The sequence below is a fragment of the Vicia villosa genome, linkage group LG5 (assembly GCF_029867415.1).
Source record: "Vicia villosa cultivar HV-30 ecotype Madison, WI linkage group LG5, Vvil1.0, whole genome shotgun sequence".
Taxonomy (NCBI): Eukaryota; Viridiplantae; Streptophyta; class Magnoliopsida; order Fabales; family Fabaceae; genus Vicia; species Vicia villosa.
The window spans coordinates 12,403,934-12,416,538 of NC_081184.1; the positions used below are offsets into that span (position 1 = coordinate 12,403,934).

Below are 12,605 nucleotides of genomic sequence, written 5' to 3' on the forward strand. Positions count from 1 at the left end.
ATCATCTCGCGCCTCTCTGTTGCCTCTAGCCCCGCTTCCGCCTCTGTGTCCATCGCACCGTCTACTGGCTAATATGCCTCTACCTTTGATTGCCCCACCTGTACTGGCACAATTTCTACGATACAAAAATGCCTCCTCTGCCACCCTAATGATCCCCTCCACAAGACGCAGGCAAGCAAACCCCTTAGGGAATAAACCATCGGCAATGCATGCCCGCTCCATGTCAGCTATCTCACGACACTAAGGAAGAACATCCTGAGTGTGATCCATCTGAGTTTAATGAGTTTGCAAAATCTCCTCATTGGGCTGGTCTGGGCGGTGATCCAGGTGTGGTGGGAAGCATATATTGGTGCGACACTTTGTAGTACCAGGTGATGTACCCGTCGACGCAACTCTAGTCCCTTTCTAATGTGGGCGCCCGAGCCTCGGCAAGAACCACGGGGTGCTCCCTGTCTACAAAGACCTCATCTAGCTTCCGACGGGTCATGACGATAGGAGCGGAGTAAGAAGGATGGCGAGGTATTGTCTGCTAGTAGCTGAACTCACGCATGACGTGCTCCGAAAGATAACGAATAATGATGGTTGAACTGGCAGCCAACCGTTCAGAATATAGTACAATCTCATCAAACAGAACCGTCTTACAGTGATCAGCGTAGCAGTTGAAGTGGATGTTCTCAGCAGCCATGATGTCAAGACAGCGTAACCCGACACCTCTCCACAACCAATAATGTAAGGGAAGTGTTGTAGTATCCAATCTTGAAAAAAACACGGTGATCAAATTTACTATCATAAATATATAATAAATTTTAAGAAAATGTAGAAGGATATAAGATTGTTACCACTAGGAGGTTGCAGCTTCCAGCCATAGTCCTTGCCTTTCACATGCATCCCTCTCCGAGTCTGTGGTAGGTGTACTCTAGTGTAGCCGCTTGCCAGTTGTACTTATGGACACGTGCGATATCAGATAAGTACGTTAGCTAAACAACGTCTGTGTACGTCGAGCTCGTGTCCACAAAGAGGTGAGTGCCTGTCAAACATAATAAGTAACATCTCAACACCCTCTCTCTGTGTATATTCGCCTCTGCCTTGTCACCAGCAGCCTGATGTGTTGCAAAAAGCTCTGCATCATATATCCGCTGCAAGGTGTGAAACCTCACGTGCGCCCCGCGGATCCTCTCCACCTCCTCAAGCGTAACAGCAGGATCAACCCCCATCTCCTCAATCAGCATCCCCATCACTTCCTTCTTCGTCAACCTACCGTGACTAAGGATGGTACCCCTGATAGGTAGATGCGGGAGGCATGCAATTTCGTCCAGAGTGATGGGAATCTCACTGTGAAGAAGATGAAAGGACGAGGTCTCTGGTCGCCACCTCTCTACAAATGCCATCAACATCCCGTTATGAATCGTCTAGAAGCCTACCGTGCAAAGGTCCCTTATCCTAAAAGCTGTGAGTGCATCCCTGAACCACAACTCGTCAGGTTACGCGAGAGCGGAAATCTTCCGGCCGTGGTGGTAAAACCTATGGGAATCCCTATCCTAAAATTTTCCAAAAAAAAAATTGTTATGAATAAGCAAAATCAAAAAATTAAAGAAAAAAAAGTAATAACCAAAGAAAATTTACCCCCTCTCCCAGATATGCCTAACTGAATGATTTACATACCCTATTAACAAAGACGCATCTATAGGATCCCCCGGGTACTAGACATGCTCCGACACTGGATCATCCTCGTGCAGCTCAACAGATGGCGCTGAAGATCCTGCAGCGACCGTCACTAGCACATGTACAGAAGTAGAAGAATTGACCCGTAGACGTCTGCGGATGGTGGGCATCTGTGGCGAACCCTTAGCCTCACCCCGAGGCCTCCGTGATGCAGTAGTAGATGGAGAAGGCCTCTTAATTGGAACATGTATATAAGGCCCCTCAATTAGAACGGATGTAGAAGGCCTGACTGGAACGGGTGTAGCAGGTACATCAGCTCCATCAGTCACCTGTGATACTACATGCATTCGTTCACGCCGCACGGATGCATGTTATGCAGTTTTTCCATGTATAAGTCTTATAAATCTTTTCAAGTAATGGATCAATCCTATCTTAAACATTGCTTATTGAGGTTGATCATTCGGTTGTGGTTAATGCTCTCAACCAAAAAAACAGAGGCTTTCAGATTGGCAAGCTTCCATTAATCTTGTAGGATAATTGCAATAAATGTGTTGACTTCTTAGGCTCTCTGAAACCATTTAACTGAATTTTCTTGACTGAATTTTTATTCCTATTTATTTCATTAGATATCTTGTTAGGTGTCATTCAAACTCCTACCTCAAAATTGTTCATCCAAACATATCTAAAGTGAATATGACTAACAGTGTAGATACAACTAATTGAACTGAAGAAATATTTGATAGATTCACCTTGATATATAAAGCATTTAGAAAAGAGCTACCAACCAAAAAAAACTAGTTAAAATATTGAGATGTTAATCAAATCTTGTGATTCTTGTCATGCCAATTTCCTGTAATCTCTGGTTACGACCAACATATTCCAAAAAAAATAAAATAGTTCTACCTTAACAACCTTAAATTCCAATAAACATTCCCCACATTTTTTTGATAACTACTTCACAATTGTTGCATATATATTATATGTATGTGTTGGAATTTTTTGACTCAATCCTTTGAAAGGTATATATTATGTACACAAACAACTAGCTATCTTTCTAGGATATATGAGGAACAAAACAACAAATCCAATAAATTTTGTTTCATAAGTTTGGTTGCTGCAACTACTCTTCACCTCCAAAAGACGAAAATGCTCCAAAGCCTGCAATCAAGTTGATGGAGTTAGTTCCATAATAGTATATTTATGCAAGGAAAATATTGCTTACAAAACATGATAGCAAGCCACTATGGTTTTAAATAAAGGTCTACAACCGCGATCTGGACTTGGACATAACGTGTTTTTTGACGTTGTTGAAACCAAATAGGGTCAGGATTGAGGCTGCATCAGCCACATTTGATCATGATTCTCCATGCTATAAAAGATCGCGACCGCAATTGTTATCACAAGGTCACAATTGGCAAATGAACAATGTCTGATCAAGATTGGACGGCTCATGTTGACTTTAGTGAATATGATTCACAATATCAATGTTAAATATGAGTCGTCTGATCTTCATCTAACAATATTAATTTGATGACTACAACAACTCTGAGAAACTCGATCTGATAGTGTTACTCATTATGCATACCAGAGGGTGTTCTTTGTACGAAAAAGCATGCCCCGATAACAATATACAAGAGCAAGAGAATAAGGCCTTTCAAGTAGTGAGAAGTTCCATCCTATGAAAAAAGATTTACCAAGAATACTTAAATGTCATTGAACGATTAAATCAAGGTATAACTTAATGAAATCGTTATAGCATAAGTAATTATTATATAAGTGCTTATGTATAAGTTATTTCTATAACAGAAGACTCGGTATACCTGTAATGTGAAACCTGTTGTTATAATTGCCAAAGCAAGAGAACCTGTTTCTAGAAGGTTGAAGTTAAGGTCCATTTTGATGCCAAGAATCCAAGCAACAATTACACACAAGGGAACCTATATAGTAATTAAATTAAATTAATTTTACAATATAGATTTTTTTTATGTGGATGATAATATGGATTAATTCTTACCACAAACATTCCAATTTGAGTTGCAGAACCCAAAGCAACACCCAAAGAGATGTCCTATTGTAATATCAATAGATTAGTTTCAAGAAATTTTGTTTAAAAAAATTGGAAGGATAAAGTTTAATGAAAAAGAAACACTAAAAATTCCAACCAGCTTATTCTTGAAAGCAAATATGATAGCTCCTGCGTGTTCAGCTGCATTGCCAACTATTGGTAGCAAGATTATGGAGAGGAAGCTGATAGATAGACCCCATGAATCCGATGCATCCTGTTTCAAAAGTGTTATAGTCGTCACAATAGAAGCACTCAATTGTCTCCGATAAATAAAAATATGGTTAATTAAGTTGAATAGATAATCATTTCAATTCACATCATCGTTAATTCAGCTGAACAGATCATTAAGTCAATTCACCTTAAAAAATATGGTTAATTCATCGGATTGAATTAATCACAATTTTAAGTATGAATTGGTTTATTCATCTGATCAACTGAATTAACCACATTTTTGCACGTGATTAATTAACCAAGTGTTGCGCATATATATAAAAACTCAATTTAAAAAATAAAACAGTTACCTCAATAGTGTCAACCACATATTCGGACAAAATCGCAATAAACACCGTCATAAAAACAAGCCAAGCAAATCCACTCCAAAATCCAATAACTGCTTTTGAAGCATTTTCATTCTCTTCATCCTCTTCCTACAATAAATTAATGAAACTGACTATTACTAATAAAAAAATATACATAAACAAAGTTAAAGAAAAGTAGAAAACAAAACATACATCTCGAGCTTCAAATAATTGCCGATGCGTCCATAGTTGGAAGATAAGATATACCAAATATGCAATCACCATCAAAATGCTCGCAAATCTTGAGAACTGCAGAGATGAATCTGCATCGATAGCAACCGAAGCCCCACCATATTGGAACAATAAGGGCAGTAAGTGACACAACAATGCCAGAAGAAGCATAAGCAAGTTCATATCTGCCTGTCTCTACAAATCAAACAGCCAAGAAGAAAATTTCCGTAGTATCAAGCATTATGACATTACTACAACAGACAGGGTTTAAAATTTGTTACGGTTAAACCAAGACTAAATAGAGAATTATAAAATATTTGTCACGTTTAAGCCATTACTAAATATATCTCTATTTGTTTCGTCACTTAAACTACGACAGATCTACACAGGGTTTTCAAAAACCTAAGATGGTTTTGACAACGAAAACCTCAATATAGAAATGCAATTAAATGAAATGTAGGAAATTACTCTGTCGAATTTTTGCTCGGCTCGAATATTTGCAATGCCGCCACATAATAGAGAGGTTCCAAGAACAAGAAGAAGGTTGGAGAGGATGGAACCAAGGAGAGAATACTTGACCACATCAATTTTGTTATTGCTAAGTGCAAATATTGCAATGATGAGCTCTGTAGCATTCCCACAAGTTGCATTCAAAAGTCCTCCCACTATTATCCAAAAAACATAATGAAAAATTTCAGTAACAAAATCTAAACAAATTCGAAACCACAATTCCGAAGTTTTTTTTAAGGTCCTCTCCATCAAGGCGTTGTGAGAGTTTAATCTATTCTTTTAGACTTAATTGTCGTTTGTAAGAACTTTTATTTCTAATAGTACAAATTGACATATATAGAAGACCGTTAGTCTCAATAACCGTCTTTTTTTTGGGATTGCAATTTCGGCCGAAACATCATTTTTGCCACGATTCTTCACAATATCAAAGATTGCAACGTGAATAAAAAATAGTTTATAAAGCTTAGTTGTAGAATACCTGTAGGACCTGTGTAATAAGCTATCTCTCTTCCATATTTGAATCATCGCCATTTTTATAACAAAAGAACATAAATCAGAATCATCATTCTTGGCAGAAAAAAGTAATAATAATATTAATAAGTATCATGGTTTCCTTACTCTGTCAAGAAGCTGACTCTTTCTGCAAGAGGGATAAGGCCAAGTAAGCTCAAAGCAAAAACCAAAGGCTACATTGAAAAAAAAAGGCTTTACTTAAGATAAGAAATATAGAAGTAATAATTCTAATAAACTGTATTAAATGTGTTTTATAATACTACAAAATTGGTATGTTAATTATTTTATTTTGATTCTTATAAAAATCCAATTTTTTTTAATCTCTAGTTAATTATAAAAGCATATGATTAGCTTCTAGTCATCAGATAAAAAGTAGTTTGCAACAGACATTGATAAGATTTTTTATTACAATTCACCATTGCAGTACAGTTACATTGCAATTAAATAGTACCTCTTTCAATTAGTTCACCATGTCAAATTGTAATTATACAATTTGATTAGCAAGCAATTGCATGTGATTGTAAATCACAAAAAAAACCGCAATTGCCGCATCAACCCACATCGGACCGCATCACGCCGCAAGAGATTGTGCAATTCTCGTAAAAATTATTTGGTCTATCTTTCTTCTTATTTATATCATAAATTTAAAGTATGTTTTAAAAGGATTAAAATAGATATATTTAAAATGTGGAGTGTATATGAAAATTTATATAAGAAATAAAAGACATATGAAACATAAAATAAATGATAAAATATAATATTTTATATTCATAAAATATAAATTCACGGTGCAACGACCCAATTCGCATAGCAACATTCGCAATAGCTGCAACCACAGTGACCGCAACCGGAATCCAATTTTGCAATAAAAGAGACCTAATCTTTATAATTAGGTTCTTTCCCTTGAGACAACCAATATCCTTGGCATTGATGGCCTTCACTACTGATATTTCTAGAAAAGTGCATAACATGCAAATATAAAATTTGATCTGATGCATCTGGGTCCTACTACAATTTAAAACTCAGAATGCATTGTAACTTACGGCACAGGCACATAAATTAATTGTGTAGGTAAAAATTAATTAAAAATGAAAAAATAATTAATACACACATTTATTATACCGTTTTAATTTGCATTTCGCAACTGCAATTACAGCCACAGTATCAAAATCTTAGAATTTTATATCCAAGACTGCAACAATATCAAGTGTAATTGTGATCACAATTTAAAACTATATGATTCATACACATGCAAAAAGTATAGTGTATAGTATACTTACTTTTGAAAATCCATAGCATTGAGCAAAAATGGCAAAAGGAATCGCTACAAACAGAATAGAAAGCTTTGTTCCAAGAATAACCTCTTGAAAATTAGCCAAAACATTTCCATAACGAGGATTAGAGACAAGAGTGACATTGGATTTCCTACGCAATGAAGATGATGATATGTTATGTGCTGTTCTACCATGTTTCATACTTTCCTTGCTCAATGTTGTTGCCTTTATATTCTCTACATTCTCTATCAAACATGCTTCATAATCACGAACATGATCATGTTGATGGTGAAGAGAACTCATTTTTGAAGTGAAGAAGAACAAAATCTATGTTGTTGTTTGTTTTGGGGATGAATAGGACACAAAACGAGGAACTTGGATATGTTACAATTGCTGTGATACACGAGGGGTTTTGGTAATGTGGCATAGGAATTTGTGTAGTGCAATTTCTAAGAAGCTTTATACATTTAGTTTTATATATTTTCAAAATATAATTTAAATGGAGAAAGTAAATTATCATAAATATGGTATTAGTATATCTGATTCTTTACTATTTCAAAATATTTATGCAAGCCTATGAAAATAGGAAAATACATGTAAAAGAGATTAAGATATCATACACTCATACAATATAATAAAGCAAGATGAGTTATTTGGCAAGTTTGGCAAGTGTCATCTTCTTAGAAACCTTACCATTTCAATTTTTTTTTTGTAAGCAAATTATATTAAATGAGAACGAAAGTTCTACAAACTCGGTTACAAAAGGCGAAGACCGCCGAAACAGAAAATTAATCACCAAATTGAACCTAACTTAAGTAATACAAAGGGTTTTTGCAAAACTCATAGAAGTTGCAATTGGGATGATTAATTTTCCCTACAAAAGACCATCTCCACACAAGCAATTTACAAGACCAAACTAAATCATTAACATTGCAAGAGAAATTTTTGAAGATGATATCATTTCTGTTAAGCCAAAGACTCCACATAATAGTCAACCAAATGCAACCCTCTTTGCCTCTCCTTACTTTCTTTTTATGACAAAAACTACTCCAATTCCAATAACTCTCCATAAAGTCATAAGGTTTTTCAAAATTCATTCCTATCCAAAGAGCCATATTATGCCAAACCGCTTCGGCCATCCGACAATCCAACAACAAATGCTTAGAACTTTCGATAGTCTCTTCGCAAAACACGCAAACAAGATTCGAAGAAGATAGAGATATACCTCGTTTCAAAAGCAAATTTCTTCTTGGAATCCTATTCCTGAAACATCTCTACCCAAAAGCTTTAACTTTAAGGGGAACCTCCACCTTCCACACCTTGGAATAAATGAAATCATAACGGTTTACCGGACCAATCAGACAAGCTAACTTATGCATCTCGCTAAAACAAGAAGCAACCGAGAAGGAACCGCCAACCTCCGGTAGCCACTTAGGCGTATCCGGCCCAGCGCTCCAATAGGGAGAGCCGCTGGCAGCAGCAATCGATTTGTCTTTCTCAAATTACTGGTATTACGATGAATTTGTCTGAAATTGTGTGATTATATATGTTGCGTTTTATTGCTCCGGATTCATTTCGTTTATACTTTGCGTTTTGACAAAAACGCATTATACTGACATTATGATGTCTTATAATATGATCACATGCACCTACTTTTTATAACCACTTGATTTTAATATTTTGTTTAATGGTAAACTACAAACATAAACTATAGTCATGTTATCTACTTTCAAAGAATAAATGAAAGAGGCTCGAGAGCTTTGCTCATTATTTCGACATGTGGAATATTCTTGATGTCAATTTCGTTAATCGTTAAGTGATGAACTTACTAACTTTGTGAATTCGCTATAGGGGTTACTTGTGAAGAATGAAAGTTTGATCATTTTTGTTTAGCTTAATTAAGACATGGATAAGACATGGATGAATTTAAACTGATTTTCGAAAGAGTACGAGAAAGGGGTATGGGAATTCGTTAAGTTTTCGGCTGCGCACGCCGAAGACCCGATTCGAATGGTGTGTCCTTGCTTGGGTTGCTGTTATGGGGTAAGGTTGACGGGAATCAGTTGGCATCGCATTTACTACGGTTTGGAATTGATAGAAGTTATACATGTTGGACAATGCATGGTGAGAAAAGTAACGGGAATGTTGAGTCGAGGTGTAATACGAAGTATGCTTCAAATGACGATTGCACAAACATATATGATTATGATCGAGTCGAAGAGATTGCAGAAGCGCTTGAAGAAGATCTTGAGGATTGTCCTAAAATGTTTGAGAAGTTGGTAAGCGATGCAGAGAAACCGTTGTATGATGGTTGTACAAAATTCACAAGATTGTCTGCGGTGTTAAAGTTGTATAACTTAAAGGCGGACAATGGATGGTCGGATAAAAGTTTCACAGAGTTATTAGCCCTTGTGAAATATATGCTACCAGATGATAATGTTCTTCCCAATCGAACGTATGAGGCCAAAAAGATGTTGTCCTCTATTGGCATGAGCTATGATAAGATACATGCATGTCCAAACGATTGCGTTTTGTTTCGAAACGAGTATGCAGCGTTGAATGAGTGTCCTAAATGCGGTGCCCCTCGATATAAGAAAAAGTTGTCTCCGGCCAAAGTTTTATGGTATTTTCCTATAATTCCGAGATTTAGACGCATGTATCATAGTGAAAACGATTCAAGACACTTGACTTGGCATGCAGATGAAAGAATTATTGATGGAAAGTTGCGACATCCGGCAGACTCACCACCGTGGATGAAAATTGACAGTGATTATCCTGATTTTGAAAAAGAAGCAAGAAACCTTCGCTTGTCATTGTCTACTGATGGAATGAACCCACATCGCATGATATTCAAAGTATCTCGCATAGCACCTAGCCTGTAATTCTTATGGTTTATAACCTACCTCCGTGACTATGTATGAAGCGTAAGTACATGATGTTATCTATGTTAATTTCTGGGCCTAAACAACCAGGGAATGACATAGACGTATACTTGGCACCCTTAATCAAAGATTTAGAGTTTTTGTGGGAGAACGGTGTGGAGGTTTACGATGGGTATAGGAAAGAAAGTTTCAACTTGAGGGCGATGTTTTTTGGAACAATTAATGATTTTCCAGCATATGGAAATCTATCAGGGTACAACAATAAAGGTAAAAAATTGTGTCCTGTTTGTGAAGATGAAACCGATACGACACGATTGGATCTTTGTCAGAAGAATGTCTTTCTCGGTCATCGTAGATTCTTAAATTCTAATCATCACTACCGTGGGTAGAGAAAAGCATTCAATGGAAAGGCCGAACAACGTACAACCCCGCCTTTTTTGACAGGTGATCAAATTTTTGAAAAGGTGAAAGATGTGAGCACTCAGTTTGGCAAGCCTTTTGCACATTCACTTGTCAAGGGTGGGTGGAAGTGTAATACGGTGAACTGACTTTTTATTAATCGGAATGTCGCGGTAAGCAAGAGTCGCCACCGACTTTTATTTTATCCAAACAAATTCGGAAAGGCAAAAAGAAACAGAAAAAAACCTTTTTAAAGAAATCTAAGTTCGGGGGGTAATTTATGCAAAGGGAAGGTGTAAGGCACCCTTTGCATCCATGGTTTTCCATGGGCTCTTAATTGCTTTGCTTGCTCGTTTGTCTTTAGAAAAAGTAGATGAAACAAAAAAGTGGACTTTAGCTCGTAAATGAGCGTAGCCAGTTTTCGAAGAATTGTGAGAAAGAATATTAAAGATGAGCATTGCAAGGCAATTAGGGGCAATTACCTTAAACTTAGATGATAGGTCTCTTTTTAGCCTTTCAGAATGAAAGGGTCTATCCTTGCCATAAGAGGGCAGGAAGCCTTTCGTTTGGAGGTTGAAGGGTCGTCGAAGCATCCTTTGCCATAAGACTGTCCCATGCCATAGAAGGGCAGGCAGTCTAAGGCAAGGATCAGAATAAGCCATTTTTCGTTAGGCAACCAGAAGATACCTCAGCCTTTTTCCGTAGGCAACTTCCGAGGGTCGAGGTCATATTGTGTATCGAAGGCAGCATCATTTAGGGTCGTGACCTTTTTATCGAGGCAACATGGCTGAGGTATCCTCGTATTCGAGGGACTTGGCTTATTCTGCAAAAAACACAAGGCAACAGGCAACAAGGCAACAGGCAACAAGGCAACAGGCAACAAGGCAACAGAGAGGTTACCCAAAAGCGTGCGTGTGTGCACCAATCACGTGATTCAATTCAGTTATTTATTATCTTATAAATTAGTGATTCTAGTTAATTCAGAGTTGCACTCCCTAAATTACTAACCACGCAATAATATAAAGCAATAAAGGGGGGCGGAAAATTGTAACCAGCGGATCCCTTATCAGGGTTTGACACAAGTAATAATAATAAAAGGCATAAAATAAAATGAGGTTTAAGGTTACCAACGACGTAGCTTTGGCAATTGATAAACCTGAAAAGGAAAAAGACAAGACAGAAAATATATAGTGAGTGCACTATCAAATTCGAGGGCAAACTTTATTGACTACAGAAAAAAATAGGATAATGAATTAAAAATAGAATAGGGAGAATGTACTTAGCTTGGCATTTGCCTGACAAGGTTGAGGGCAAGGGTTTACTAGAAGTATCGGCTCTGATCATTAGAATAAGCAAAGAAACAAATAAGGCGTGAGTGTATAGGCAGTTCATTGATATTTAATTTTATCCCTAATTTATTAAGAAAACAAAATAAAATAAAAACGATTATTTGAATTAGATACGAGATAATACTTAGCTTTTGAATTTGATTTGATATGGTTGCTAAGGCGCCTTTAGGGTTGATCCTGAAAAAGGCAAGGCAGAAAGGATGAATGCAAAGCAAACCCTAAAAGTAAAATAATCTAAATATAATTTAAATTGAATTAGAATTAAATTACTTAACTTCAAGGTTTGTTAAAGGCGCGCGCTCGGGACGAATCATGTTGCTAACCCTGATAATGCACAGAAAAGAAAATAAAATCAGTGTAGGGCATGATCTTCGTGAACCCTGATTAGGGTGCGAAATTAAATAAAAGAAAATGGATGATTTAATTAATTATTGGTCTCGCGACCTAATTAATTAAATTAGAAAATTAAAACGAATATGAAAATATTTTTTTTGGAAATTTTTTTGGAGTTTAAATAAAACAATTATGATTTTCTAAAGATTTAAAGGTAAAATAAATACAAAAAGAAACGAGTATATATGAATTTATTAATTAAAAAAATAAATAAATAAATAGATTAAATAATAAAATAAACATGTAAAAAGTATTATATAATTTTTATATAGTTTTTATATATTAAGAATAACTTTTATTAAAAAAAAAAAGTGTGTAAATATATAAAAATAAAAACAAAAGGCTGTATAATTAAAAATAAAAAAAATTTGCAAAATACTTAGCTTGTGATTCAGTGTGGTGCGCTTGAAGAGTCTATGGTAGACTTGCATATTTGAGCCTTTTGATCTGGCTTTGATGTGAATCTCATGGCCCAGAATTGAAGGTGCTCCGTAGGCGCGATGGAGGTGAGCGCGTTGGATCTGCAGAAGAGAAAAACAAGGGGAAAAAAATATGTGTCGCAGGCAAGTGTTGAACCCACGCACTGCACTTCATAGTGAACGCCCTTACCACTACACCAACTTTGCTTCGTTGTTTACGTATTAACCACCACGTAATATATAAAAAAACATTCAGAATTTAAAATAAAAGAAACGCGCCTTTTACTGTTCACCATCGTCCCCAATTCCCTTCACACGAACCAGGTTTTTACCCACGCTTTTTCCGTCGTAGCCATAGCCCTTTGTGATTCAATCCTGCAAATTAACAAC

The 12,605-nt window shown here is 36.4% G+C and overlaps 2 protein-coding genes across 2 annotated transcripts; both read right to left on the reverse strand.

Annotated features, from left to right (window-relative positions):
• Positions 1-977: 977 nt before the first annotated feature.
• LOC131604220 (protein MAIN-LIKE 1-like) lies at positions 978-1,388 on the reverse strand. The gene has a single exon (XM_058876678.1). It carries the CDS (start codon positions 1,386-1,388, stop codon positions 978-980), a length of 411 nt encoding a protein of 136 aa, XP_058732661.1.
• A 1,214-nt stretch (positions 1,389-2,602) lies between these two features.
• LOC131606280 (vacuolar cation/proton exchanger 3-like) lies at positions 2,603-7,183 on the reverse strand. The gene is made up of 11 exons (XM_058878529.1): positions 6,780-7,183; positions 5,605-5,672; positions 5,465-5,493; positions 4,945-5,141; positions 4,459-4,671; positions 4,249-4,374; positions 3,825-3,941; positions 3,677-3,730; positions 3,483-3,599; positions 3,248-3,338; positions 2,603-2,820 (listed from the first exon to the last, which is right to left on the reverse strand). Exons 1-11 carry the CDS (start codon positions 7,074-7,076, stop codon positions 2,783-2,785), a joined length of 1,347 nt encoding a protein of 448 aa, XP_058734512.1. The 5' UTR covers positions 7,077-7,183; the 3' UTR covers positions 2,603-2,782.
• Between the last annotated feature and the right edge of the window lie 5,422 nt (positions 7,184-12,605).